Raw genomic sequence first — 25,873 nt, 5'->3', positions numbered from 1 at the left:
TTTTCGATTTTCCTTTTTTTTAGATAACTCGTAGCACAAGACACGAAATTTGGGCAACAAGATTGACAAAATGAAGAACGAAAAACGAAGAACGAAGAACAACGAACGAAAAACACGAAGAACATATAATAAGAACGAAGAATAGATAAGAAAAACAAATAGAAAGATACGACTTACTTGATCAAGAGAACCATGCTTTGATACCAAATGATGTGAATTTTGGATGCATGAAAAGCAAACAAGATTATAAACGAATCGTACCCTCAATTCAATAACAAACAGATTCTATAATGTTGTCTCAATATTTTGAACAAGTAAGTTTCGGATATCCAGTTCTAGTTTACAACGAAACTAGCAACAGATAATCACGAAATAAACAATCAATCACAACGAAACCTTCAGAAAACTTATTTCTGACAATCCACGAAGATAATCAATTAACAAACGCCACAAAGTAATTAAACTTTGATAAGTTTGATTTTTGACAAAGCAAAAGCTTCAATGAAATTCTAGAGAGAATTTTACACTGATAAAAATCAATAATATGAACTATATTGTCTCAATAATAAATGTATATGTTGTATTTATAATACAACTACAAAATAATAAAATATAACGCAAAATAATGCAAAAGATATCATCTAAAAGTTTTCTAGTAGACTTATAACACTCAAAATAGGAAAATATTAATTAAATAATTAATAATTAATAAAATCCAAAACACACACAAAATGCCGTGTTGTGTGTTTTTCTCGGACAAGGCGCAGAAGTAGACAAGTTGCGCAGAAGCGCATGGCTTTTTTCTTCCCGGATGCGCTGTAGCGCATGATCAAGCGCAGTAGCGCTTCGTGCTCCTCCATCATTTCTTATATTTTCTTCAATGACTTGATTTTCTTGGTCTTTTGTCAATTTTAGAACATTGAACTTCTTCCATATTGATCTTCAAGTAATCCAACTTGAAACGCCTACTACTAATAAATGCGGAATTTTTTTTTTTTTTTAAAATAATACTACTATACATACATGCCCATACATATATGTATATAAAAATAACATACTTTTTCTTAAATAACCTGAAAAATATTAAATAAATAAATCCTTAAAAATGTTTCATATGCATCAATTTAAAATAGTAAACAATGCTGCTGAAAAATCTCATATGCGGAAACAATAATAAAATAAAACATATTTCAAAATTCAACATAATAAACTAAATAGCTGTGACGGTCACGGGGTCCACTGCTCCGTGAGCTCATAAGTCCTCACCACCGGTAGGAGCTACATAAACATCATCATGCTCACCTGCACCATATAAGCGTAGTGAGCCTAGGGGCTCAACATGTCTAATCCTTTATAACAAGGTTAAAAATAATGCATCACATAATTACTAATACATATACATGTACATGAGCATGCATGGAAATATTTTCATCACATAATAAAACTGCTGAACCATAAACTGAATCATAACCATAATCATAAACATATTATTTCTTCATCATATATAACATAATTGAGCAATGCTTTTGAAACTTGCAGATGGTTCTATCCATAAGTGTGACGCTCATGTGTCGACTGATCAGTCTCATGAACCAACGTACGATGACGGTGATAAATCACCTCCTATGGTAGTAACCTACCGAATCATATGGTGGATAACCACACCTATGGTAGTAAAACTACCGAATCATATGGTGGAAAACCACCCATATGTCACACATACTTCAATTTCCACCAAAATATTTTATTGTTCATCATTTACATAATTATATACATAAGAAATTTCATGAATACATGCACTGAAAATATGTCCGTAATATATATTTAATTAATTTTTCATAATATAATATACTTATACTTAAAATAAACTTCATGCATAAAAATAAATTAAATATATATTCCGGACTTATTTATTTTTCATGGGTTGGTCCAAACTGCTGGTCACTCATCTAGGCCCATTAAACTTAAATAAAACCCAATAATCATATTTTTAGCCCAAATAACTTAATTAAATTTAACTGGGCCTAAATAAAAATATTTAAGCCCATTAACTTAATTAAGCCCAATAAAACTCTAGACTGGCCCAAAAATCCACTGACTGGCCCAAAACTTTTTATGGGCTCCCAAGCCCATAAAAATCATTGGGCTAACTTAAATAAATTATTTAAGGCCCAAATAAAATTATTTGGAGGCCCAAATAATTTTTTAACTATTTATTAAAGCCCATAATACAATTAAACTATTAAATACTTAAAAATTAAAATACCCAAGCCCGGCCCTCTTAACCCGGACCTGGACCCTACTGACCCGATCCATGACACCCCAGACCCGACCCGTACCACCCAGTCCAAGCCCAGCCCAAAATAAAACCCAAAATTTCAAAACTTAACGCAAACATATTTTTGCTCACAACCAACTCTGTGCAGCTGTACTAATTTCTTTCGTTCTCTCTGATCAGACAATATTTGACCATGAAACCACTTCTAGAACTTGGCCAACATCAAGACGTTTCCATCAAGCTAAAAATCAGCCCAAACGGTGGTTCGAGGAAGGAGAACAAAGCCTTGCAACATGCTGTTCTCCAAGATCGTGTCCAGCCCTGAGCGGCTGCCGTAAATCCGATCGTTCTCCCTACTCCGGACATATTTTTCGTGAAACCACTTCTCAATACTAGCCAACATCTAGGGGGTTCAAACCCTTCAGACCTCACCCCAAACCATGGCCTGAGGAGGTAGACCGAAGCCTTCTCCCTCAGAACCCAAATATGCGCGATCTGGTACACCAAAGAAGAAGTGCTTCGTTTCAGACCCTTCCAGCCCCAAACCGACCACACCACTCGACCATAAGGACCCTCACACATGCACCCAGACGTTGGACATCAGCTTGGACCATCCCATGCATAAAAAAACGTGAGCATGAATCATGAAAGCAACCAAATTTGTGGACTGTTCATGCCATGAACGAAAATTCTGTACATAATCCATATATAACCCTAAAAAAATGATGATTACAAACATAAAAACAAAATACATAGCTTATATGGTGTTTAAAGAAGAGAATTCAACATGCCTTGCTAATTATTATCGAATAATATCGCGTATACGGCTCCGGGACGACGAGACGGCGAAGAACTCCACAAATCCTGAAGGGCACGGCTAAGCGGCTGAAGAAGATGATGATAAATCTGATGAATGATGTGGGGGAGGCGGCTAGGGGATTAACATGAGTTTGGAGTTTTAGGTTTAGTGAAAAAAATAGATTTTTAGATTGATAATATGTTAATTAGGAGATAATTGCATAATATATATAAATAATACTTAATAAAACTCAATATAAAATTACCATGTTGATAAAATACTTAAATCCCGAAATTAATAAATATGATAATTTTAAAAATTAATAAAAGTCAATAAAGGGACTAATTTTGACTAAAAATCAACCCTTAAATAAATATATAATTAAATACTAAAATTTTCTTGACCAAAATATCATAAAATATTATTTTTAAGGCTCATAAAATCTCATAAAATATTTTTGGCTCAAAAGTTGATATCTCGTCCGTCCTCGGTCCCGTCTACGCTATCAAATAACTTATTTAATCAAAAAATCTAAAAATACAATATTTGCGGGTTAAATGCTAAAAAAAATTTAAATCATGCATATAATTCACATAATAACACATAAATGTCATTTAACCCAAATATAAATTTTAAATAATTATTTTCCCTAATTATGCATGCGAATTTACGTATAAAAATTTCCGGGTGTTACACAACTTGATTATCATGGATACCAAATCCGTCCAATCTCGATGGCAACTTACGGAACAATTTTTGGAACAATATGAATCTTCGAACGCCTTCTAGATTCATATCAATGTGTTTAAGTGTTTAAAGATATTTTTTTAAAAAATAATAATAATAACTAGCATCTCGGATCACGCGTTGCATGCTCGTATAATCATAATTTTATTTTTTAGTTTATTTTTATTTTTTAAATATTTGTAATTAAATTATAAAATAAAAATATTTGTAAAAAAAAAGGAAAATAAAAATTTAAACAACAAAAAAACTAATTAAAAGTATTATTGGCATATTAAAAAAAGTCTCACCAAAGTTAGTTACTATTCAACTCTTTTCCTTAATTAATAACTAGCCACTGAGCACACGCATTACGTGTGTGAATCATAATATATAAATATAATGTATTGTATATTTAATGTTTTTCAAAAAAAAATTTAAAGTACTTGGTTTATTTTTATTTTTTGTGTTGTGGAATTTTTTTCCAAATTTATTAAAAATTTAGTTTGTGTAGAAATTCAGTTCCAAAAGAAATTGATGAGAAAGAAGATGATAAAAGAAGTGATAAGAGAAAAATGTGAGATAAGTGGGTAAGAGATGAATTTGGAAAGAGAGTGTAGGGGTAGAAAAGGAACAAATTGAGAAAAAATCACTATGACACCAAAAAAATAGTTTGTATAAGTCTTTCACACTTAATAAAATAGTAAAGATAACAGCAATTACATATATTTTATCTTCTATATAGTTTAATAATACATATATTAACAAACACACGCATTGCATGTGGAAGCCGTTAGTTTATAATATATACGAGATACGTAGAATAAACTTAAATAATTATTCTTATTAATTAGTGAAATAATAATTTAAGGGGGGATTTGTTTAAAATGGCCTTGTGGAAAATATCTTAATCAAATCTAGCCTTAAAATCAATCAAGTTATCAAACTAGTCTATCGTTTACATTAAATTACACACATATCCTTTAAATCATTTCCTTTTATTGATTTTAATTTTTTATTTTAAATCAACTTGATTATGTTTAGATTTTTCAGATATGATGATCATTCTTTTATTAGAGTTTAATTTTTTGTTTTTATTTAAATTTTTTGGAATATTTCGTCCACTCTCCTTTTATGTTATTCATTAATTTTTACCTTGATTATTTTCTTTGTATTATTTTGATTAAGGGTTAATTGTCAATCACTCCCTAAAACACTTTATAACTTATTTATAAATCCCTACATAAATAAAACTTACTTTCAACTCCCTGGAGAGAGAAACTTTTATTTCTAAATACCAATTTTACCCTTATCTCTTAAAAAAAATGATAGAATGGATAATAAAAACAAAACTAATCTAAATAGTATATATATAAAAATTCAAATTAAAATCAAAGAACATAAACCATATCATATACATGCTTATGTTGATACAGGAGCAAGTATGTGTTTAGAAAGCAAGCATATACTTCCAAATCATTATTGGAAGAAATATGATAAAAGATTAAAAGTTCGAATATGAGATGGATCAATAATCATGCTTAATACAGTAGCAGAAAAATTAAAAATAGAAATAGAAGAAACAAAATTTGTAATACCCATTATATATCAAATAGAATCAGGAATGGACATTATAATAGGAAATAACTTTTTAAGAGAATATCTTCCCTTTATACAATTTGAAGATCACATAACTTTAAACAAAGGATCATCAATGATTTACATTCCCAAAATACGAACAGCATTTCGCGTAGGAAATGAAGGATTTACAAAGAATTTTCATAAACGAAATACAAATCCAATAGAACTAAAAATAGAAAATATTTTAACGATTAATCCTGAAAAAAAAATCATGAGGAAATTTCATGATATATGTTCTGAAAATCCTCAGGACAAAATTAAGAAAAGAAAACAATTCATTGCTTCAATAAAACTCAAAGACCCTAATATCACAATTCGTGAAGCACCAAGAAGATGTAACATGGATGATGCAAAAATATTTGAAAAAGAAGTTCAAGAATTATTAAAACTTAAGATAATCATCCCTAGTAAAAGTCCACACTCTTCACCAGCCTTTTATGTCAGTAAGAAAGAAACTGATAAGAAAAAAATGGTAATTGATTATCGAAAGATGAATAAAGCAACAATTATGGATGAATATTATATCCCAAATAAGAATGATTTACTATCTTATATAGGAGAAATGAAATATTTTTCCAGTTTAGATTGTAAATCAGGATTCTGGCAAATTCAACTAGAACCACAAACACAATTACTTACAGCATTCAGTTGTCCAAAAGGACAGTATCAATGGATTGTATTACCTTTCGGACTTAAACAATCACCAGGTATCTTTCAAAGATATATGGATGAATCTTTTAAATCATATATAGATTTTTGTTGCGTTTATAGAGATGACATATTAATTTATTCAAAAACACTAGATCAACATTATAAAGATCTCATGACAGTTTTAGATATTTGTCATAAAGATGGAATTATACTTTCTGAAAAGAAAGCACAATTATTCAAAACAAAAATAAATTATTTAGGATTACAAATAGAAGATGGAAAACATTGTTTACAACCGCATATACTTAAGAAAATTCATGATTTTCCTAGTGAAATCAAGGATAAAGATCAATTAAGAAGATTTTTAGGATTATTAACTTATTCTGGAAATTACATTAAGAAACTTGCAGAAATTAGAAACCTCTTCAGGTAAAACTTAAACAGGACTATAAGTGGAAATGGTCGAAAGAAGATACTAATTACATAGACACTATTAAAAAGAAAATAATTAGTAATCTTCCTGAATTATATTTTCCTTCAAATAAATATATAATAATAATTGAAACAGACGCTTCAGATGAATACTGGGGAGCATGTTTAAAAGCTTATACTGGAGAAAGAAATTTAGAAGAACTTACTAAAACAGCTACTAGAAATAATGAAGAATTATGCAACTATACATCAGGAACTTTTCAAGGTGCACAATTAAATTATCATTCGAATGAAAAAGAACTATTAGCTTTAATATTCACAATTAGAACTTATGAAATTTATCTTATTTCTAAACCGTTTTTAGTAAGAACAGATAATATGAATTTAACATATTTCAAAACAAGGAAAATATCAAGAAATGCAGGGAGAAATGCAGCAAGGCTAATTAGATGGCAATTGGAATTGAACCATTATCAGTTCGAGATCCAACATGTCAAATGAACGGATAATTCATTACCCGACACATTAACCAGAGAACTTCATCCAAACTATACTATCCGTAGTAACGGAATAATAAAGGAGATCCTAAGTGATCCAGAAAATGACTGTGAGTCATCCGAACATGCCTCAGAAAGCATGGGAAATATAAATTGATGAAATGAGATTTATATTCAGAAACATGAATTATTTTATGACTTTCAGTCATCCGAACATGCCTCAGAAAGCATAGGAAATATAAATTGATGAAATGAGATTTATATTCAGAAACAGAAATTACTCTTTGAGTAAAATAATCAATTTAAGATTGATTCAATTCTTGCAAAAGAATTTATAAATGAAATGATACGCATAATAAAACTATCCGAATTACTCACGAAAAGAGTTATTTTACTAACAATTATATATATAAATATGTTTTCTTGTGCAGAGTATAATCAAGATGGAGCAACTAAGTCAATTAAAAGAACAATTGATTGAATTGCAGGAAGAAATTCAAATTCTTCAACTAAAAGAAAGAAATTTGAGTAGAAAAATTCAAAGGACAGAAGAAAAGATGATAACTTCATCATCATCATCCTCACCAAGAACACCAATCAAAATGGCAACTCCATTTGACAAAATAATGGAGATAAAAGAGAAACAGTCAGTGGTCACAGCCAACACTGACAAAGAAAAAGAAAAGAAAAAAGAACCGGTGGACACAGCCAGCACCAAGAAAAATAAAAAAGAAGAAAGGACGTTTAAAAGTGCCCTTGAAAAGAAAGAAAGAAAGATGGTCAATTTGCAACCACAAAAACCAATTTTTGAGAAAACAAATTTTTCAGAAAAACTCAAGACTGAATTCTTTGAAACACTAAACTATTTGAGAATAGCCAAACCATCTGCAGAATCTTGGCTACAAACTTGTGACACATAGAGCATATCAAGAGCAAGAACACTGCAAGGTGCTCCAGCGCATGAAGTCGCAAGATTCTTTTCAAATGGATTATTAAGTGGATTGGAAGTCAGTCCCAACAATCAAGAAATAGAACTATTTCCATATCAGTTGAGAAATAATATCATCCAGTTCAAGAAAGCAGTCTTTAAGGATGATCCAGTATTAACATTGAGTATTCACTCAACCCTTCCAGATTGGGATGATAACAAATTCTATCAACCAATGGTATATATTCAATGTCGAAAACAAAAAGACAAGTTCTTATTCGAAAAATCAAATGAAGAGAAACCAGTAATGGATATCTCAACACTTCCTGAGATAAGAATAAAGACATTGATTGATATGATCTCAAAGACAGGAAAGATTGATGGAAACGCAAAGGTTAAAATAAATTTTGCAACCAGTAAAATTTTATTAACCACTGGACACAAGGAGACAATCCAAAAGAAAGAACAAGCCATGTTAGCTCAATTCGAAGCTCCAATCTATGAAGCAAGAGTTGACATGACCCGAGAAACCTAACAAATGTTATGTCAAAGACTAAGAACAATGATATCCACTCACAAATGTGGACATTGCCAACCCATTCAGACAGAAGAAGCAGATGTCAAAGAAGACAAACCAGCTGTCAAAGAAGACAAACCAATAAAGAAATGGTCCGAATGCACCAGTGATTCAGAGAGTGACACAATGTAAAAAAAAATAAAATCGTGGACCACACCACATGTTAAAGGCATCCACTCAGATGTAAAATGAGTTGTTTCCATTATGTAGTGTCGGGTGGTCCCCCTCTTTTCTTTTATTTTTAATTATGTATGCGTTTCTCCACGCCTATAAAAGGAGATGTTTTGTGCTGTAAAAAAGTGAAGTTGAGTATCTCTCTCTTCTTAAAGTTTCTTACAATCTGGTTCATACAAGACGTATGAAAACTATCAGAAACTAAGAAACATAAAATCAGAAACAAAATAAGCCTTATGGCTAATAAATAAACAAGCAGGTCGTAAGGAGGATAAGGTTGGAAACCATTCATTGAATATTCATGGTTCAGAGTAAACCTGGAGATCCATAGAGCAAGTACCAGTTGATCAAGTGATCGTTAAGGGAAAGCAAGGATTTGGCCTCTGCTCAAAACCAAGATTCATTCAAACAAGGTAACCTTCCTAAACCTCCTGCAGCCCTTAATTCAAAGAAATAGTCAAAATACATTAATCATGTCATCATCCTTTATAAGAAATGGAAGATTAATAATAAAAAACTGGTTCGAAATAGAAGATGATCATGAATATGATACATTTCGTGAATATCGTTTAAATACTTCTGATTTAACCATATTTGAATCAATTTATCAACTAAAATTTGTATTAATAATCCATGAATGAAACCAAACTAATATGAAAACATTTATCTATTATAAATGAATCAGATCTGAAAATCCATGAATCAGATCTGTAAATCCATGAATAAGAAAATTCATAAGAATTTGAATAATTCCGCAACCTGGTATCAAAGCTTAAATAAAGCAAATTATTAATGTCTGGATTAACTTTAGATATTGAGATTAAAAATTTATTTGATAAAATAATCTTACTAAAAGATTTACGTCAAATAGATCAATTATGGAATAAAATAAAAGATCTCCAAACTTTTTATTTCAAAAATCATAAAAAAGAACATTTTTCAAGCAACTGGAAAATGATAATTCAAATTTCTGAAAACGATGAAATTGAAGACATAACAATATGTTATGAATAAGAACAAACTTTGTTATCGAAATCCGATCAACAAAAACAAAATAATAAAAGTAACAATTTTTACTAAATGGAAAATGTATGAAAATACAAAAATGAATATCTTTAATTTATATTCTCAAAATATAAATTTTGATATAGAAAATTGTGAAAACAATTTGAAACATCTTAAAAATTGTCAATCTTCAATTGATAGTTTCGAAGATTTTCAGAATTTATTAGAACAGATAGATTCGACAAAAATGATTTTAATAGCCTTAAGAAAATTAAGAAGTTCTATCATCTGTTAAAATGACAGAAGTAACAATTCCAAATCAAAACAACCTGGTCGATGAATCTGAAGAATCTGAAGAAAACCAAGAGTATAATTTGAATATTATATTCAATCAAAGCAAGTTTGCTGCAATACAGAAAACAGGGTTTTCTAATTCAAAAACAAATCTAATTGACCAACCAGGAATACTAAGTAAGATTTCAAATTTTATTAATCCCAGGAAAAATTTAATTTATTATTCGATTCGTACAAAAGAACGATCTTGTAAAATAAATAATGAATCAAGGTCTAATACTCTGAAGTTATTAACAACTCAAGATATTAATACCATCATGGCAAAAGCCAGTGAAAAAGAACGATCTGAACTGAAATATGTTCATATCGGAGGAATTGAAATAATAATATCAGCTCACTACAGAGAAGGAATAGATACACCAATTGAAATAACAGTTCGTGACAAAAGAATACGTAATTTCGAGGATTCTATCCTTGAAAAAATTGAAGGAAATTTATGTTACAAAAAGATGAAATTTTGTATTTATCCACAATACAATATATCTCTTTTTGATAAAAACATAAATGACGTTTTAACATTAGATTATTACTTTTATAGAAATAATCTTATGTTAACAGGAAACCATCCGATCAATATAAACTATGTTGTCGGTTTAGCAATAAGTAATAATTCTCAAACATGAATAATTTCAACAAAACCAACTATTTCTGTTGAAAGAATGTTTGAAAATATTACAAGAATTGAACACCCTCGAAAAGCATTTATTGAAGAAATAAATCCCTATAAAAGATGGAGTTCAGATGACCTCCAAATCACAAAACAGTCTGTACCAAGAAGATCATTATCATTTGCTAGAAATGATGAAGATATTCTTGATAAGATTGGAACCATGAATCAAAATATTCTTAAAATTAAACAAGCTATTGTTAATGAGTCAACCTCATCGCAATGACGTCCTTAATAAAATTAGAAAAAGATCTAGGAGATTTAGAAAATAATATTAATAAGATCAATCTATCAATACAAGAATTAGAGAAGAATTTCAAAGAATATATTGATTTAGCAACGACTAGATTAATAATTGAACAAGAAAGACATAGTAATGAAATATTAAACTATCTTAAGGAAGTTCTTCCAATAGATAAAGGAAAAAAAAATGGAAGAAGAACCACCATTCAAAATTGAATCATGGTATAGAAATCCCCTTAGTTATGGCAAACATAAGTATGGAGATGTTTAGTGAAACCGACTCATCTGATTTTGAACAAATAGGAGTAAATATAGAAGAATTATATCATTCAGAATTATATCATTCACATCAGGACTCAGAACAATACAGAGATATGGATATTTCAGAATCAGAATCTGAAGATGATTCTAGACCACGATTAAATCTACGAACGAATGTAGAAGGTAGTGGTGGAAGAGATGATGAAGAATTTAAATATAACAGAGACCAATACTCTGGATCTTATAAAGATGTTAGAGATATTCTTAGAGAATCAAAAACATCAGGATTTGTGAAACAAAATATCTTAGATTTATGATGTTCAACAGCCAAAGAAAGAAAATCAAAGATAGATCATTGGGCAAATGAACTATTAGTACAAATTCAATTAACACCATTATTAGACAAAAGTGAGAATATTCAAGTTTTAACTCATGGGATGATAAAAATGACACTGGTAGGAGCAGTAAGAACTTGGGCTGAAAACCTAGTAATTACTAATCTACCACAAGGAATGACAGGGCATCGATATTTCGAACTATTTGTTGATGTCTTGTACCAAGAATTTTTAGGAGTTTCTAATAATGATGCTAATTTGGTAGCTAAGAATATAGAACAAAATAGAGCAATCTTTATATTAGATAATATTAAATTATGCAATTTATGTTACTTAGAAGAATTTATTTGTGATTATGAAACAAACTATTATCAATTAATAGATGCTGATAAAAAGGAACATTATAAACTAATTATCTTTAATAAGATACCTAATATACCTATACACAGTAAAGATGAATTCTTAACTAGTCCTTATGCTAAAACTTTAGGAGGAGTTATTAAATTCATCAAAGACATAATAACAAAGAAATGTCATGAAGTAACACTAAATAAAAAAATCTCTAAATCCTACAAACAAAACAATAATTTTTTTTGTGACAAAATAGAATTCACAGTAAAAGAATACGGTTGCAAAACAAACATGTCACACAAATATTTAAAACGACAGAAACAGAATAAATTTAATAAATCTTATAAATCTTTTAATAAAAAATTTATTCCCTATAAGAAAAAAAAATTTAAAAAGAATTTCTTCAGAAAACCTTATAAAAGAAAATTTTATAAAAAAATTGATAACAAAAAACCATCTTGCCCAAAGGGTAAAGGAAAGAATTGCACATGTTGGTTGTGCAACGAAGAAGGACATTATGCGAATGAATGTCCAAAACGAAACGAAAAGAAAAATAAAATTAAACTTCTTGAAGAAATATATACTATTGGATTCTATCCCGTAGAAACAATTGAATTTTCATCCGATGATGAAAATATTTATTATCTTGATGAATCAAGTGAATCCGATTTTGAATCCGACTCCACATTTGATAATTCAAGAAATAATAATGATTAAAATAACGACAAGGGCATTTTCAAAAAAACAAATATAGGGAGTAAATTGAAAGTTATGTTTGATTTAGAGAGTTATCTACAAGTTGCCCTTTGATTAAACAGGGAAACATAAATATCAATCATATTTATCAAACTGATCCTATCATAAAATTATACATTAATTAGTACTATAAATTATAAATTCATTAATTATTATTAGTTATTTCAATCTATAATTATTTTTATATATAACTTGTTATACTTCAAATAAAATAAAAATAATATCATTCAAAACAAGTTATCGTTACTCTAATTTTTTTAAGCATTGACGAACTATTGATCTAAGATAAAAATTAATATATCGATGTTTGTAACCGGAATGCCAAAAATAGTACTATCATTAAATTAAATAAATAACTCCATATATATATATATATATATAATGAGTTTTGTTATTCTGCCCACATACCGTGCATATCTAATGTGTCCATCATGAGGTGACAATCAACTATTGGATGCACAATTCATCACATGATCATATCTAATAGTTGAGTGTCACCTCATGAATTGTGTATCAATAGTTGAGTGACACCTCATGATAGGCATATTGAGTGGTCACGATGGATGAACAGTATATCAAAATTGTATATATATATACACAAAAAAACATTTTTTAAATGTGTATGATTTTGATAATTAAAATAAAATTTATTTTTTTATAACGGACATGAAAAACATTTGTAGGTGACATACAAAAATGTACAATTGAATAAATTTATTTTTAGTAAAATAAATTAGGATGGACAAAAGGATGAGATAATTTAGTAGAAATTGAGTTGAAGAAATTAAGAAAAGGATAAAAAAAAAAAAGGGGGGGGGATTTTGGGATTTTAAAAATATAAAATGCTATTTTTTAAAATATTTAGTAAGGAAGGCTATTTAAAAAATTTAAGCAACAAGAATACAAGATGGGTTGGTTAGGTTAATAATAGATTTCCCAATAATTTATAATATGCAAATATTATTTTTATTTGCACGAACGAACCTATGAACATTAGGTAGAAAAATAAAGTGGGCACTGGCGAGCTTGAGAAATGCGAAAGCAGATAAAAGAAATCCCAGATTAAGCGCTTCAATTACAATGCTAGCCATGGCCAGCTTTTACTCGGTTTTTGTCCCTTCGAATGGTCGCTTTCCATTTCTTTATATTTTTCGATCGTCGGACCGTTCTATATAGATCATAAAATCAAAATATATTCTCAGAAAAAAGTCTATCCATTGATTTCATCCATTAACTCTCCATTTATTTGGTTTTTAATTTAATAACAAAAATTCAAACAGCAACATTTTTAAATTAACCAAGAACCCATTTTTTCCGCTCCCTTGTTTTCATATTCATCTCTGCTTATAGAGGAAGAAAACAAGAACGTGAATGAAGGTTGCAAGGGGGAATCTTGAGATAGTTTGCCGAGAATTTTAAAGGGTCGTTCTTTTTCTCCTTGGTAATTTTTGTTTATAGTTTCGATAATGGCGTCAAATATAGGGTTGATGGATAGTGCATATTTTGTGGGACGGAACGAGATTCTTGGATGGATCAATGCCACGCTTCAGCTTAATCTCTCTCGTGTTGAAGAGGTATAAACCAAAACCCGATTCCCATTTCCCTATTTGTTTCTATTGATTGATGTTCCTCTGCGGTTATTGTTTTTTTTTAAAAAAAAAAAATTCTTTTGGTGTGCATTTTGGTTATTCTTTTGGGAATGTCTAATTGGTTTGATTGTATAAAGCTAAGATATTTTTTCCCTAAACCTTTCTTTGGCTTGTGATAGAATGCTCACATTATATTTTGCAAAAGTGACAAATTTGGTGTCATGTGTTCTTAATCTTACACAAGTTCTTGGTTGGATCATATTCCTGGGCAGTTACCGATATGTTGTCAGAGTCTTTGATGTTTTGATCATCTTTTTAGAAGAGGAAATTTTCTGGGAATATTTTCTGGTGAGAAAAGCCGCCAAAAAATAATAATGATAAAAGTTTGACTTAGATATTCATTCTAATAGATGTCATGAACGAAGGATTAAGATACTATTCCTATTATGCTTAGTCCATAGTTTGAATGATATATAAACCAAGTGCTTTGAGTTTTTTCACCCTGGAAATTCTTGCAGCAATTTTTAGGAATTGCCGGTGATATGTACGAATTTACTCTGGTTTCAAGCTATTTGCTGATACTATATATATCCTGAAAATGTGCTAAAAAAAACTTGATTTGCAGCCTGGCTTATTTGTTTTTATGTGAGCATCGAACCAGAAACATTTTACTTCATTTTTCTTTTTGAGGGGGCTATTTCCATGCAGAGAAATACATTGTGAATGTTGAAGAATGTGACTTTGGGGGTGCGGCTTTTTGTTTGTATTTGAAAACAGTATGTGATAGGTCAAAAGGAAAATAGATTTGAAAAAGGATTAGATTAAAAGGTAATGGTGGAGTTCGGAACTGTTAGTTCTTCATGGTGGTTTACGATGTGATAAGGATTCCAGCACGAACTGTTTGTTTTTCGCATCGTACGTGAAGCGGAACAACCTCTTAATGTGACACATCGTAATTGATGACGACAAATGTTAGGGAACTAACTCAAACTCGATCACCTTGATTTGATTTTTTTTTTTGCCACAAGTCAATATCATCAATAAATGATCTGTATTGATTTAATTAACGTGATTGCTTGATAATAGTCGAGGGCTGCACTTGCAAATAAAGATTAAAAGATGAATCTTGGTATTCCGAAGGTCGAGTCTTGAGTTTATGATGTTTCTTATTTCTATAGTTTTTACTTATGAATGATTGAAAATTTGAAGGTAAACTACATCAAGTGTGTAATTTGAGTTTCGAGTAGGAAGTGGCTGCACGAACTGCGTCTGTGAGGGTGGAATATCGAAGCGAGATGTTTTAGGAATGTGTCTTGGAAGAAACCATGAGCATAATTTAGCATCTATATTATTTGCGTAAGATAGGATATAGACTGTATAGCTCCTGTTTGGTCAGAGTCGAAGTGCAATGATGTGAGTGATCAATCCAGTCGTAGTTGCATTATGAGTCTAATATTAGGTTTTGTATTATCTTGACGGCCATTTTGATTTGTTGGTTCCTCTAGTAATGAAGAGGCCCCCTATGGACGAGAACTTGACGGTTTGTGTTCTTTAACAGGGCTTATTTGATGGCATTCACTCTCTAGTGACAATGGTGTAACAAAATAATGAAAAATACAGTTTTTTTGCGTCATACGCAATAATGAAATCTACTTAGAAGCAAGATTTGACATTTTTTTAAGCCCATGGGAGAAACAGTATTTTTTGGCAATATAGCTATTTCTCATTTTTAAGGCCTGTGTTTGTGTGTCTCATTAAATTTGTCTCGCATGTGGGTATCAATGCAGGCCAAATTACCTTCTCTCTCTTTTTTCTAATATCTTCGCTTATAAAATTGTTTCAAATACTATAAACCTTCAATCTTACCAGAAGAAACACAAATGATATTTTACTTTCTAATTAAAAGAACTTTTATCTAGGCGGCATCTGGGGCTGTGCAGTGTCAGATGATGGACATGACCTATCCAGGAATTGTCCCCATGCACAAGGTCAAAACCTTTATTTTGTGCCATTTGTTTGAGAACAATATTTGTTGGTATAGGTTGGACGAAGGATGCTCCAATATTTCCCAACTTAGCAAAGTTTTGATATGGTGACACTACTGATATATTACTCTGTTGTAGGTGAACTTCGATGCTAAGACTGAATACGATATGATCCAGAACTACAAAGTACTCCAGGACGTCTTTAACAAACTCAAAATTGAAAAGGTAATTCTTTTCTGCATTATCATTGTTCTTGGGTTTCTTTATCCCAATTTCTTGCCGGCATCATCATTTTTGTCAGTGATTTGGTAGCGTCCATTGTGTCAAGTTCAAATTTTGGTAATCTGTTTATATTTTGTCATGTCCAGCATATTGAGGTCAATAGACTTGTGAAGGGAAGGCCATTGGACAACTTGGAGTTTCTTCAATGGCTAAAACGTTATTGTGATTCAGTAAATGGCGGAATAACAAATGAGTAATGTTTTCTTTTGGTTAACTTGGTGGGTTCTACCATATTATTTATTTTTGCTTTCTAACTGTGCATATTTCCCAGGAATTACAATCCCGTGGAACGCAGAACTAAAGGCGGAAAGGAGAGAAATATCAAGGGGTCTCAGAAGAACTCGAAGTCATTGCAAACAAACCGTTCTCTAAATTCTGGCTTATGTGATGGAATGAGTGGTAATAAGATATCTGGTCAGCCTGAATCATTGCCGTTTTTAATTATGTTTTCTTTCCTCATTAACACCATGTTTATATATATATATATATATATAAATTTAATTCATGTTCAGTTCTCAAACAAGGGAAATCGGGTGGTGTTGCCACCGGGGTCAATTCTTCCGTGGAGATTAATGCCATGACAAAGGAGGTAATAATGGTCATTTTTCTTCAACATCATAATATAGAATGCAGTGATCCACGTCTGATTTTGCATATCGTTGACTGTTATTCGTCCATGGCAAAAGGTGTTTATATATTTATTTATCATGATGTAAGTAGTCTGTTGGATTGGCTTTACTGTCATTTTACACTATGGTTCAATTTCCACTATGATATCTCCAAACGTGTTCAGATTACAGAGCTCAAGCTCTCTGTCGACCTCTTGGAAAAGGAAAGAGATTTTTATTTTGCAAAATTACGGGATGTTGAAATACTTTGCCAGACTCCTGAGTTGGAAAATCTTGCAGTAAGTATTATTAGCTCAATTAGTAGTTAGTAATATGATGCTATACATTCTTGCCTTCAACACGAGTGGATTCTTTTAGTTGCAACTGCTGTAGTGTACTGACACATTTCTCATGAGACATGAAAGTTCATCTTGATCGTCTACTTCAACTTTATGGTCCCTGCACATCAGTAGTGGAGGGAGGGGATGCAAATGGAATAAATATTCTTTTGGGATACATACTTTTAATACCTCATATATATAATAGAATGACATCTTTCCCTACCTTTATTTTGGAACAATTATATGGATGTATAACTTTTGGCTCCACCATCTATGCAAAGTAGCTTTAGCCTTTAGTGGTTTGTTATTCATGGGTGAATTCTGCTTGTTAACATCTTTATAGGAACTACTGATTAAAAAAATAAAAATGAAAAAGAGATTGGCCTTGGGTAATGTTTGGCAAGAGCTTATTTGAAGGTAGTGTTTGCAAATGTTTTTTTAAAAAAGTGATTATTAGCTTTTATTTACAAGTTTTCAAAATTTTGTAAAGAAAAACTTATAGTCACTTTTTTTTGAGCATTTCTAAACACTACCTAAGTGCTTCCCAGTTTCTACATACAATTCCAAACATTTAGGTAGTGTTTGGGATTGGTTTTGTGAAAAAAACTCAAAAGCGCTTCCTAGAAGCAATCTCAAACACTACCTTGATTGGCTAGAAGTTTGGAGCACTTAAAATTAGCTACCGTAAACACTACCTTGAACTAATGAAACTAGCATTTGAACTGTGTAAAGCTAAACTGATTAAAAGGTTTGGGATTAGATGACGCGGTAATATGTACTCAACAAAGCTATTTATTTTTTTGCATCTAATGTTACTAAGAAGAATCTCTCTCTCTCTCTCTCTCTCTCTCCTTATTGGGTCTTGACAATTTTGCATATGCTGCGAACTATTTGCTGTATAAAATAAGTCATGATCGTTGTCTTGAAATTTGCTGCAGTTGGCTGTGGCGATCAAGAAAATATTATATTGTGCAGATGAGAAGGAATCTGCACTTGCAGAAGCTCAAGAAATCGTATCTCGTTCAGTCAATTTAGCTGGAGATAGCGAATTTTCAGATACTGATCATTGACAGAATACTAACTAACAATACGGTCCGCTGGTTTTTGACAAATTTTCCTTTATTCAGTCAATTTAGACTTCAGCATTTCAAAACCATGCATGGACTAAAGTTAACCTTCTCTGACATGACTTCTTATAACGTAAATATGTGTACCTTCATGTTGATGAGAAACGCAGCAGCGTCGTGATATTGATGCCATTTGTGTTAATCTTGAATTTCCCTGGAGACGCTGGATCCAAGGGAAAAAAGAGTAACTTTCTAGTTTCATCTGTTCATGTCTTCATGATGATTATAGAGTGAGTTTGAAGGGGGAGAGAGAGGCCCTTGCCCTTGCTGTATGTAGTTTTTATTAGAAGTGCAAGTGAGTCGAGCATTTTGCGACCTCAAGCGCTGTATTTCATACTCGAAAGACCGATCATGGAGTTAAATGCTTGGTGCATGAGCTATGTTGCATTCATATTTATGATGAAGTGTTATTTTTCTTTTTTCATACATATGTTGTATTTATTATATGATGGTAATTCCTCTAAAATTTTGCATTCATTAACGTGTTTTCATACATCATCAATGGTTTGAGGGTTATTCGATTATAAACAGATCTGTTACTTCTTGTGATCCAGAAGTCATGTTGATTCGTTCATTTTTTTCTGCCACAAATATGAATTTTTGTGAAGATAGTGACGGGCTATAAATAAAGACTTTTAAAAAGAAAAACTAGCTTAGGTATGTAGTGAAACCCTTTTGTTGACAATTTTATGGGAAATTATCTTGTACTCGTTCGGATCCTCTACAGTCTATAGATAACAGCACACGATACCTACATGGCAAACTCCACGATTTCCTCCTCTAATCTTGTTTGCTTGTAAATTTTTTCCATTTATTCCTCCTCTTTTCTCAATGTTTTTGTTCCCTCTTCATTCTTCTTTGCCCCATCCCCAATTCCATACGTTAGCCAAATAGCCACTAGTAAAAATATTATTTATATAATAATATTTTATTATTAGTAGCTTTAAAAAGATATATTATTAGTAATAATATAATAATATTTTTTATTTTCAAATCATTAATTTAACTTAATAAACTTAATATATATATATATTATTTCATATAAAATAAATTAAGGGAGAAGTCTTCATAAATCCTCATGTGCAAACTCAAATGATTCCTCAGCCCTTGTGTAAGAGAATTTGTGTTCTAGCTCCCTGACAAATGTCTGCAATATGTTTGAGCTACGTATTTGTGACCAGTTGACCAAACTAATGATCGGTAATTTCCCTACTTTTTCTTTGCAGATCGGATTAATGAACGATCTGTACTTTCCTTCCATCGTCTTGGGTTTCTTTGTAGATCTGCATTGACTGAAGAAAACCGTCAATCTTTGTGCTCAGTGCTCATAATCAATTTTTTCTAGATTTGAAGGTTTTAATTTCGATTTGAAATATTATAAACCGTGGGCGAACATTAGATTGTCCCAAATTGATGTATTGTGTTCGTGTTTAAAATGCTGAATCGATGGAATTGTTTGAGATTTTGTTATGATTTTAGAGGTTGCGTTTAATTTGTGGCATTGCGATAATTTCACAGATTTGCTTATAATATCTATTTTACACGTCTGTTACTGGGAATGCAGTTCATTTTGTGGAATTTTGTGATAGATTAGCTAGTATTTGTTATTGTTCTCGATTATAATGTTTTAATTCCTAATATAATTGTTTTAGTTTTAAAACGTACTGTAATTGTTCTTGAAGTTGTTATCGTGTAGTATTTGTCTGTGTAATGTGTTATGAATAAGTGTATCATGTTTTGATTTTTGAGCTTGTGTTTATGTAATTTGAGAATATATGAAAGTGATTATAGCAATGTTACATTTTTGGGTTGCTGTAAATAAAAGAAGAAATTTGTCATCGAAATCTTTAGAGGTTGTAGCTTGATGGATGTTTTTTAGTCCGGGCAAAAAATGTGCAGAAATATCTCCGAAATCCATGATTTATGGAATTGTTTGAGATTTTGTCATGATTTTAGAGGTTGCGTTTAATTTGGGGCATTGCGATAATTTTACAAATTTTCTTACAATATCCATTTTATATGTCTGTTACTGGGAATGCAGATCATTTTATGAAATTTTGTGATAGATTAGCTGGTATTTCTCATTGTTCTTTATTGTAATGTTTTAATTCCTAATATAATGGTTTTAATTTTAAATCCTACTGTAATTGTTATTGAATTTGTTATTGTGTGCCTGGTTTTTGTAGTTTGAAAATGGAATCTGGAAGTGGTCCTTGCAATCTTTCGTTTTTGGGTTGCTGCAAATACAAGAATCAATTGTTTGTCATCTCAATCTTCAGTGGTTGTAGCTTGATGGATATTTTTATGAGTCTAGGCAAAAAATGTGCAGAAATATCTCCGAAATCCATGATTCTTCACTACGTAGCTCCATTGCATAAGATGCTTGTGTCTTTGAACGATGATGATGATGTCCTTAATATGATTCATCTTCTTATGTGTGTAAAGTTTACGACAATTGAATTGAGGGCAGAGAAAAAAACCGAACACCTCGGCAACTTGAATGATGGGAGGTAAAATATTACATTTATTTATTATTAAACACAATTTCGTACTTCTGTTTTGATAATATTTTAGTATCATGTTTAAGAAATTAAAAACGAAAGGTTAAATATTGTAGATTGGTTCTTACACGTTATCAATTCGTTATTTATTTGAAACAAAAACAAATCTGGCAGATATTTTATATTTGTTCTTGTAGTTGTTGTTCTTTTTCATATTATTAATTGTATATTAAACTGGTAAGAGTTGATGAGGAAGACACGCAGTCGAAGAGTGATAACGAGGTTGAAAAGGCCCCTTGCTCCAATACCATAGATGCTTGGGTTAATTGCATTCGTGGTGTAGGACAAACATTCAAGGGTGCTGCTGAATTTATGAAATGTTTGAAAAACTATTCTGTTGCTACCAAACGTTCATTTGTGTATGTTAAAAATGACAGTGAGAAGGTTATTGTCATTTGTACTGAGAAGAGCTGTGAATGGAGAATTTATGGTTCGAAACATAAATCAGACAATATTTTTGGCATCAAAAAATGTATGTTGAAGCATAGTTGTGGTGAGAACAATCTACGTAGTAGAGGGCATCCTAGAGCTGATGCGTATTGGATAGAGAATGTTGTGAAAGAAAAATTGAAAGGAGAGCCCTCTTATCGTCCTTGTACAATGCAGCATGACTTGCAAAGAGAATTTGGGGTAGATTTAGAATACCGCAAAGTTTGGAAGGGTAAAGAGTTGGCGATGCATGATATTCATGGCACAGATGAAGAATGCTATGATAGATTACGATGGTACTGTAGTGCTGTTAAAAAGACTAATCCCGGTAGTATTGTTGAGTGTGAGATTGATCCTTTGACCAAAAAATTCAGAAGGTTGTTCATTTGTTTTCATGCATGTGCTATTGGTTTTGTTAGTGGTTGTAGGCTATTGATTTTTTTGGATGGTACTCATATAAAGAACAAGTATAAATGATGTATCTTAGTTGTTGTATCAAAAGATGCAAACGATGATCTTTTCACAATTGCCTATGCCGTAGTAGATGCTGAGAATGATGTGAACTGGGATTGGTTTTGTTATCATTTGAGAAGTGTGCTCCTTTCCCATCAATGCATTCAATTCGACGAGTTCATATTTTTTTCGGACAGACATCCTAGTATTATCAAGGCAGTGAATCAACTATTTCCTGGGAGTGGCCATGCTTATTGTTTGAGACATTTAGTGGATAATTTTGTGAAACAGGTAAATTCTAAATCACATATCCTTGACCAATTGTACTGTAAAATTTTCATACTATTTTATTATATTCAGCTGAATGTAAATTATTTTTCTTCATTTTAGGTGTTGAGAAGTTATCCCAGACATAACAAAAAACATTGATCTTCGTTATTCAAGAAAGTTGTGTATGCTCCGTCCTTCCAAGAATTTGAACAACATATAAACAGTATATTCGAGTCAATGACACTTGTTAGAGGGTTTATTCTAAATTCTGATCCACAGAGTTGGGCGAATGCGTTGTTTGTTGGTAACTGATGGGGTGTTATAAATAATAATATTGTCGAGTGTTGGAATAGTTGGGTTAGGCCAGCTCGTCATCTGCCTATTGTTGGTATGGTGGATCACATACGCGTGCAAATAATGAGCATGATGCACCGACGACGTGAATCAACTTTATCCATAAATAAGGAATTAAGTCCAAGAAAAGAAAAGTCTGTTGCAAGCGTATATATCGAATCAAGAACATTAAGAGTGCATCGTTCGTGTAATTGGAAGTTTGAGGTTGTTGATGGTGAAAAGTCATTTGTCGTGGATTTAGCGGATAGAACTTGTTCATGTAGAGCTTGGCAGATCAATAAGCTTCCATGCAAGCATGCCTGCTCTGCCATTGAGTCGAAATCGCTGTCATTATAAGATTTTTGTGACAGGTATTTCAAAATCGAGACGTATCGTGCGGCTTACAAAGGAATTATTAACCCAATCCCAACCTTTGACACGAGTGAGGCATGTGTTGATGAATCCGATATAATCCAAGCTCCTTGTGTGCGTAGTCAGCCCGGTCGTAGGAAGACAAAAAGGATACCGTCGCAAGTTAATACACGTGTGTCAACATGTGGTCATTGTCATACGAGAGGACACAATAGACGCAGTTGCAAAGAACCTATACAGTAGCTGTAATTGCTTCAAAAATTTGTGTTTCCATTTTTTTGTTATTAGTAAAATTTTGTAACAGACTTTATTAAAAAATTAATCTACTTTGCGCTACACATATGCAGGAGAAAGCGATTATTGGAAGGGGGTTCGAGCATGGAATTGCCCTCGAGACGACATACACGTTCGAGCGGAAGCATTGCTGGATTGAACTTGATTTGAGGCATTTGTGGAACCAACAGTTGTGATATTTGAACTTGATATGTGGTTGTAGTGTACTCTAGGCATTTTGTATTGTCTTATGTTCTTTCGAAACCAACTGCATTTGTGGTAAACAATTATGCCACACATTTGACTACTATGTAATGTTCGAATTTGAGAAATGCTCTTTTTCATGGATGTTTCAGTGAAATATATTTTCCCAGTTACGAACTAATCAAATTACTCGTTCTTTTTAAATTTTCAAATGGAAAGTACTAATTGCTATGTAGTTCGCACAACTTGTATTTAATTTGAAATAAAACTGAATAAATTTAGAATTTATTGTCTGATTATTACAATAAACAGAGCTAGAAGTAAAATTAGCACAAGAACAAAACACGTGCAACCAAAAAAACAACATATTTCTACGATATGGTCGGGCTCGGGTGTTCTAGTAGACTGGTTGTCTAGAACATCAGAGGACGAATGCTTCTTCTTCTTGTAATTGAACTGTTCTGTTGAATCATGGATGGACGATGATGCAGATTGTCGATTCATTGAATATGCGCAGCTCTCTCTACTTTGTTTAATTGGGTCTGGTTTGAAATTTGATGATTTTTGAAAAGATTCACCGTGATAATCATCGTACCAAAAAAATCAATTTTTATGTTGCAGCTCAAGAGGACAAAAATATAATACAACTCTCCCGGGCGGGTCGAACATGGTCCCACTCTTCGTAAAATCATTTCTCCGAAACCACATAAACATTGTGGTGCAATCTTCATTTCCATTGTGCTCGATCTTGAAGAATGAAATTTTATTTTGAAAAGAAAAACCCTAACCAAACGAGAAAGAAGAAGTGAATGGATAAAGTGTACCGACAGAGCTTAATACTGAGGGGTAGGTGGGAGTCAAAGTCTATTTTTATTATTTTTGTTTTATTGTGAGGGTCAAAAGAGTAATTTCAATACATGTGACATGTCATCTTGTTCCGTAAATCAAACAGATAATTTCGCATAATTTAAGAATTGTTCCATATATGTGACATTTTGAGCCGATACACCTTAGTCATCTTGGTGCATTTGCAAATGATAAATATCAAGTTCACAATGTCATGTCATCTTGTGCCTTAAATCGAACAGATTATTCTGAATATGTCTTGGGTTATTCCAAATATCTGCAGTGTATTATATGATTTTGGTGCATGTCTTTTTGTTCCTCAAATCAAAAAGATTATTCTTTATAAGGCTAAGATTGTTCCGAATACATGAAATTTTGATCCAAATGCACTTTCACTAGGAGAGTGTGATCCACATGGCCCACAATGTTTGTCTTACAATTGGAACACATTGTTCTCGATTTAATAATATTTATCTCATCCATGCGTCCTAGTTGTGCTCGATCTCTCACTGACTTGTTCTTAGAGATGTGTGGAATTATAGCAAATGATAGTCCTTAAAGACGAGAAAACATCATATTAAGCAAGTTACGAGTTTGGATTTTGGACAATATATCCTTACAATATACATTGGGTGTCAATGGACATCCCCAAATGGTGCTCTCATTGGGTCATGATCAATGTCTTTTTTCTACACCTTAGACAATGTAGAGTACAATACATTACTAGACAAACACTTGGATGATGGTTCTAACAAACTTTAAGGATTGAAAACTCCTCTCCACTTGTGTCATGCAGTGTATTATATGATTTTGGTGCATGTTAACATGGGCATGCCTTTTTTTTTCCCTTAAATCGAAAAGATTATTCTTTATAAGGCTAAGATTGTTCCTAATACATGACATTTTGCTCCAAAGGCACTTTCAGTAGGAGAGTGTGATCCACATGGCCCACAATGTTTGTTCTACAATTGGAACACATTGTTCTCAATTTAATAATATTTATCCCATCCATGCGTACTAGTTGTGCTCGATCTCTCGCTGACTTCTTCTTAGAGATGTGTGGAATTATAGCAAATGATAGTCCTTAAAGACGAGAAAACATCATATTAAACAAGTTATGAGTTTGGATTTTGGAAAATATACCCCTACTATATATATTAGGTGTCAATGGATATCCCCAAATGGTGCTCTCATTGGGTCATAATCAATGTATTTCTCCTACACCTTAGACAATGTAGAGCACAATACATTACTAGACAAACACTTGGATGATGGTTCTACCAAATGTTAAGAATTGAAAACTCCTCTCCACTTGTGTCATGCAGTGTATTATATGATTTTGGTGCATGTTAACATGGGCATGCCTTTTTGTTTCTCAAATCAAAAAGATTATTCTTTATAAGGCTAAGATTGTTTCTAATACATGACATTTTGCTCTAAAGGCACTTTCACTAGGAGAGTGTGATCCACATGGCCCACAATGTTTGTCCTACAATTGAAACACATTGTTCTCGATTTAATAATATTT

General features: G+C 31.8%; 1 protein-coding gene across 3 annotated transcripts; it reads left to right on the top strand.

Annotated features, from left to right (window-relative positions):
• Positions 1-13,687: 13,687 nt before the first annotated feature.
• On the top strand, positions 13,688-19,933 carry LOC140882209 (microtubule-associated protein RP/EB family member 1B-like). 3 transcript variants are annotated; one of them, XM_073288051.1, is made up of 9 exons: positions 13,688-14,246; positions 16,181-16,249; positions 16,385-16,471; positions 16,615-16,721; positions 16,800-16,942; positions 17,041-17,117; positions 17,322-17,435; positions 18,416-18,569; positions 19,831-19,933. In XM_073288051.1, the coding sequence occupies exons 1-8, from the start codon at positions 14,139-14,141 to the stop codon at positions 18,545-18,547; spliced, it is 837 nt and encodes a 278-aa protein (XP_073144152.1). In that variant the 5' UTR covers positions 13,688-14,138; the 3' UTR covers positions 18,548-18,569; positions 19,831-19,933. The 3 variants fall into 3 exon arrangements, with proteins under 3 accessions (XP_073144152.1, XP_073144153.1, XP_073144151.1); XM_073288052.1 differs by lacking the exon at positions 19,831-19,933 and having other exon boundaries at positions 16,800-16,927; positions 18,416-19,077; XM_073288050.1 differs by lacking the exon at positions 19,831-19,933 and having other exon boundaries at positions 18,416-19,077.
• The last annotated feature ends 5,940 nt before the right edge of the window (positions 19,934-25,873 follow it).

This window comes from Henckelia pumila, chromosome 2 (assembly GCF_033568475.1).
Source record: "Henckelia pumila isolate YLH828 chromosome 2, ASM3356847v2, whole genome shotgun sequence".
In the NCBI taxonomy this organism is placed as follows: domain Eukaryota; kingdom Viridiplantae; phylum Streptophyta; class Magnoliopsida; order Lamiales; family Gesneriaceae; genus Henckelia; species Henckelia pumila.
This window is presented reverse-complemented; position numbering and strand designations above follow the sequence as displayed.

Coding starts and splice junctions, on each gene's coding strand:
- LOC140882209 (XM_073288051.1), top strand. CDS start 14,139: ATGGCGTCAAATATAGGGTTGATGGATAGTGCATATTTTGTGGGACGG. Junction 17,118..17,321: donor TTAATGCCATGACAAAGGAG/GTAATAATGGTC, acceptor AAACGTGTTCAG/ATTACAGAGCTCAAGCTCTC. Junction 17,436..18,415: donor CTGAGTTGGAAAATCTTGCA/GTAAGTATTATT, acceptor AATTTGCTGCAG/TTGGCTGTGGCGATCAAGAA.